This window comes from Chaetura pelagica, unplaced genomic scaffold (genome assembly GCF_000747805.2).
Source record: "Chaetura pelagica isolate M959 unplaced genomic scaffold, ChaPel_1.0 scaffold222, whole genome shotgun sequence".
Classification (NCBI taxonomy): domain Eukaryota; kingdom Metazoa; phylum Chordata; class Aves; order Apodiformes; family Apodidae; genus Chaetura; species Chaetura pelagica.
Window position 1 is genome coordinate 8,169,705 of NW_009952711.1, and position 6,007 is coordinate 8,175,711.

At 36.7% G+C, this 6,007-nt stretch overlaps 1 protein-coding gene across 1 annotated transcript in view; it reads right to left on the reverse strand.

Moving 5' to 3' along the window:
• The window catches only part of FBN1 (fibrillin 1), a 141,470-nt gene that overhangs the window by 97,247 nt on the left and 38,216 nt on the right, over nucleotides 1-6,007 (reverse strand). Inside the window, exon 5 of the mRNA XM_009994455.1 lies at nucleotides 1,815-2,012. Coding sequence (XP_009992757.1) covers nucleotides 1,815-2,012 — 198 coding nt within the window. The remainder of the gene's footprint in view (nucleotides 1-1,814; nucleotides 2,013-6,007) is intronic.

Sequence of the window (6,007 nt, forward strand, 5' to 3'; positions counted from 1 at the left end):
TATCAGCCAGACCTCAGGGAACTGTACTGACTTGAAAAAAAAAATTAAAAAATAGAAGTCATGCTCCTGACTCATGATGTCTGTTTCAAAATCCTACCTTTTGGCTTTCCATTTTCCTCCTTTGTATCTTTAAAAATCTTGGCTGTGATAATAATTTAACTTTCGGCCAGACAGTCAAACTGGGCAGTGATACTCTATTTACTTTTTAAAACAAACTTGCCTTCCTCTCAGTTGTTTTTCCTGCCTTCTCCACACAATAACAGTTCCTCTTTCTCTTCAGAGAACCTGGATTTTATTTAACTTGCTTTCCTTTATTTAGATTGAATATAGATGTGAAATCCCTGAAATGTCTTCAGTCTGAATCGATGTTATCTGATTTCAAAAGGACTGGATTTGGTACAACTGCATGAAAAATAAAGCTAATATGTGGTTCCACAGCAGATCTGTTGAAATTATGAACACATTACAAGAAAAGGGAAAACTGGAAAGTACAAGTCAAACACAGAGGGCCAAAACTGTGTTGGCACCACATACAGATCAGCATAAATGTAGCTGCATGCTCTGAACTGTGCAGCAAGCAGAAGTAGCCTCATTCCAAACTGCACAAACCCATCGGAGAGGTCACTGCAGCTTTTCTGTGACACAAACAAGAGGGATATAACTAGGTGTGGCATGAGTTCAGGGGTGTGGGCCACATATTTATCCACATAAAATTTCAGCAGTGTCCAGAACCTCGATTCACAGATTTCTGCACAATGTAGTTCTGACCTTTGAAGTAAGGGGGAACAGAATGGCTGAGGTCAAAGCCTGTGCACATCATGTGGCACACACAAACATGCTCATCTTGAAGTTCAGTGTGCCTGTCTGCAGGCAGCAGCTAGGTCTTGGCCTGTGAGAGAGGATATCTACATTTTTAATGCAATAGAATCCCATGATGTCCTTCACAGGAATTTCATTATTAAATAAAATTACTCATAGATTTATAATCTTTATCTTGCCTATTTTAAAAAATACTGTAACTTATTAGAAAATGTTAGACAGATTGAAAAAAAATAGCCTTAAAGATATGGTCCTGGGAATGTATAACCCACATCAGTTTAATACATAGCTGCCCCTGTTAACTTTCTCCTGTTTCCTGCCAGACATCCAGACAATAAAAGAATTTATACAGCTGGAACTATTAGAATAAAAGCCAAAAGCTGTAAGGACTTTCTATGGTAAGGCATGTTCTGAAAGAAGTAAGCAACATCTGGATGGATTTTACAATTTGAAACAAATGCAAATGCATTCTGAAAACTGTATAAAATTATACATAATGGCGCATTTCAAATGGCACAACATGCACTTTTCTCCAGGTCAAAGCAGCGTAGCTTGAGAGATGAGACACCCAAGACAAACCCAAAATCTACAAATTTTAGCTAAAAAATAAATCCCATACCATATAAACAGAACAGTATTACCACAGATTGACTTTTTGTGTTTTGAGTGCTTTTTGAAACACAATCAACTCTTCCATGGAATGATCAAGGGGTACACACAGAAAAACACCATTTCTGAACCCATGGCAAGGCTGCTGGCAGTGAGAAACTCATTAAGATGCTGGCTGCTCTCACATGACCTAAGTTACTAATGTACTCACTTGAACATCAGGCACTCACTGAATCATGAAGTAATGCATCTGACAATGTTTTTCCATTCCTCACACATATAGCTGAGAATGGCTTAGGACAGGTTATTCACAGCAATGTAACTCAATTAAGATTAATCCATTAACAATTTCAGCAGCTTTTAGGGAAGCTTTGCTGCTGATTTACCTTGACAGGCCCCAGTTCGAATGTTTGGAATGAAGCCTCGGCGGCAGGGATGCGGCTGGGCGGGACACATCTCACAGGGGTGGCCCCAAGCTCTCCCAACTGTTGCACAGCAAAGGGTTTTTGTGCAGACGATTCCACTGAGCTGTCCCTGGCACATCTGGTTGGTTATCAAAGTGAAGCAAGGGCCGGTCCTGTAATCTGCAGCAAAGATAGGAAACCTCATCAGCATCGCAATAAAAATACACAATAGAATTAATAATAAAGCAAAACACCACATTTAGGCAAGTCTTCTGCACATCAGTTGCCCATCAGCCCAACTATTTTAGTCTGCAGTGTTCTGCACCAGATTTTTCTCAAGTTTTCTTCTTATTCAAGGCCACTGAAAATAAGCAGTTCTATAAATACATTGTGACTATTTTACCAGGATTATTAGATAGGTAAGATTCTGTAGGTCTCCTTTGCTGCTTGGTTTAATCTCCAGTAATACTCTTTGGGACATATTTTAATCAGTTTGTTTTAAATATTCAGTGCATTAATTGAAGTAAACTTGATCAGAGTTAGGATACGTTTATTTGCACAAGTGCTGTTCTCAAAAGAGTCTCAGAGGAAGAGAATACAGTCTGCAGGAAGTTTTTTGAGGACAGTTTTCACTGTTATTCAGGCATATGCTGTACCAGATATGTGGGTAAATTCTGCCTACAGCTGAATGAAGGGCATGTGGAACACATCTGCTTTGATTTGTTTATGGTAGGACAGGCCACTTAGCAAGCAGACGGAATTAAGCTAAGATGTTAATAAAATACTAGTAGGCTTTATTTTGTTCCATTCTCCAAGGGCAACAACCAAACAGTGGTACTGCCAACTCCTGCTGTCTCACATACATCCGGGGTGCACAGTCCAGTTAATTCTTCACAAGTGACCCTAAAATGTTTTTCTGTCATGGTGCATCAGGACAGAGTCCAGTATCCTGTAAGGATAGCCAGAAAATTACAAACCTGATGTTTGTCTGTGCTAAAATAGTTACCAGGTGACTCAGCCAAGGTCACAAAGTAATAATCCACACTGCCTTGTAGTCATAGCATTATAAATTCCCCCAATTTTCATGCCACTTCCAAACTTTGTTAACAATAATGTTTGACCCTTAACCACTGATAAATAGTGTTAAACAGGGCAGAAGCAAGAAGAGATGCCTTTTCCATCTGCTCCATCTTCCCACACTAGGTGCACCTTGAAAAATATATTTTAACTGATCTTATTTCAGTCGAGGAATGCTGTGTCCTTATGCTGTAATTTTGCTGATTAATCAAGCCGTTCTTTGATATAATAAATAAAATAGCTTACAGAAGTCCTGTTATATTGTTACTACTATCTTCATCAATTAAAAATTATCTTCTCAGAAAAGATACCAAGTTAGTCTGCAAGACCTATTTCTGATAACATTTTCTTGAATGACACCAAATAGCATTTACTCTTCATTAACTATGTATTACATATGTATTATCTTTTGCCCATTTAACAGACCGATAATCACCCAGATCACCTCGTTTCCTTTTAAAATACTTGAAAAACAGTCATTTTCTTCTAGCCTCTGGAAATTTGTCCCGTATTTTCAGATTTATGAATAATTCACACGTACAGTATGAGAACCTCTAGTTAGCTGCTTTGAGTCTCCCTGGTGCAGGTTAGATGGACTAGCTGTATGAAAATAATGTAAATGCAATTACTCCTATTTAATGTCATCCTTAAGTGATACCAGACTGCAAATATAAAATCTACTACCATCCAAACAGTCCAGCTATACTTACCAAATACTTCTCCTTCTCCAGCAATTCTGTCAGCCTCATCAGAAAACTGGTCAGAATCTCTGAAACTCCTCTTCTTAACCCTTCATTACTTATGCCTTTACTTTTTTTTGCTTGGTATTTCTCATTGTGTCCCTTCACCTGCCATGCTAATTTTCTACACTACAACTTCTATCAAATTCTTTTCCCATTTTAAGCATTTTTGTAATTGTTTGCTGCTTTTTCTGTAACATTTTTTTCCTCATAAGATGGGCTTATTTTGGTTTTGTGAAAACTTTCATTGCCTTCTTTCTCATCTGTCATTGCAAAAATGCAGTTCTGGAAACTTGTAGAGCAAAACCAAGTATTACGGGCTCTATCTTATTCCTTCAATACACAAATAAATACAAATCAGTCTTGATCCAAAAAATCTGAGTTCCAAGATCAATTCTTCATCCTTGAACAAGATGAGGTCTAAGAGAACTTATCTACTGTATGCAAAACTCCCAATATTAAAACAATAGATGACAACTTCTTTAGAAGCACAAGTTTTCTGTTGGCAACAGGAAATCTCCAGTGTACCTCCTCAGAATGAAATCCCTCATTGTAGATTGTCCCTATGCTGTTTATATAGAGTTGGTTTAAAAAGGAGTCATTTTGTTTCCTGTCACAGTGTGTCAGACAGTAGTGAATAGCACATCTTGTATTTATGGTAGAATATGAATGGATCAGCATTTACAATTGTTTGCTTTAAAGTTATAAATGACTTAGCAGTGGCTAATGAGACTTAGAAATACGGTGAATCCAATGAAGTTCACTTCATCATCAAGCAAATCTTTCAACAAGGTTTCAGTAGCAAGAAGGAAGTCAAATTGCACTCAAAAGCAAGCAAATTCATCTCCTATTTGTTATTATCCAAATTTATAGTGCTTTAGTACAGAGAATTATCGACTTTATTTTCCCCTAATCTTTTGCCTTGATAAATTTTGCTCTTAATACTCAGTTTTCTGCTGAGTAATTTTCCTTCTATTTTCTTAAATACAATCTTCCACCTTTTCACAAGCCAGATTTTCTTTTACACTCTTAATGGAAAATTCTAAAGGTAAGAAAATATCTAAGAAAAAGATAATCTGGATGTTCATACTGAAATCCACATTTCAAGTACTTTTTTTTTTTTCTAGAGATGCTTAATAAGAGAGCTCTAAAATTAAAGCATTCCTAATAGATAGTGTAAGAGATTTTGTCACAAGATGAAGGCCTATAAGAAGGAAATGGGATTTGAGTAATATGATAGCAAAACATAAAGAGAAAGGCATCACATGTAAAGAGATTTCCTTGAGTTACATCATGTTCCTTAAAGTTGTTTGGTTTTATGAATTAGGCTGACTTCAGAAGATGCAGTAAACCCTAGAATCCATGCTACAGAACACTGACTTAGAATAGGAATTAAAACACAAATCTTTACTTTGTAACAACAAAGTTTCCTTACACATTTGTGTCATTGGTGATTATTCAAACTACTTCAAGGAGCAAAGCTCAAACAAAAGGTTCCAAGTGATCAGTCACGAGTTGAAAAGAGAAAAATAAAAGGGAAAAATTGAGCCAGAAAAGCTATTACAGAGTTTGTTTGGGATTTTTGCAGAGCTGATTTCATTTTAATTGAAGAACATTGGGACTTTAAAGTATTTTAGTTAAAAGATTTTTTTAAAGATGTGCAAGCGATAATTCAGATGTTTTAAGTCACTTCTAACACACATTTCGGCACGTGCAAGTAACGCCTTCAGTAAGGCATTAGTCACCGTTATCTAACAACTTTATCTGCTTCTTCACATACTTCCTAGCTATTCTGATAAGGAGCAATTCCACAGAGAGTCTCAGACAACTGAGATGGCAGAAACTGTAAAACTGCATTAAGTTCATATACTGCCAAAAAAGAGCAAGAGGGCAATAGAGTGAGGCTGGTTTACACCATGCAAGAATCCGGCTTATTAAGTCTACAGGAAAGAATTAAGTTGCATTTTGATCTAAATCTCATTCGTGTTTCAAGCACAGTCATAAAATAATTTTCAGTATCTTCTCAAAAGATCCTTTATGTTCCTAAAAGCATCAGAGAGGCTGCTGAAATATGTGGTACTGGCAGGCTTTGATCAAAGCCAAGCACAGCAATAAATAATGATAATTGTTCCAAGTAACGCTGGACAGCACCAAAGAGACTCGGAGCACCACGATAATGCAAGGCTTTCTACACCAGATACGTATCTTAAGCCCTCAGTTCATGTTAACCTCTGTTAGCTTTCAAACACAGTATAGTTTTAAATGTAAAAATACAATTTATTTATTTTTTAAATTGAAACTAATGGAACCCAGTTTAGTCAATTATGCTAGTACAAGGATAAGGATGAAAATCTGGTC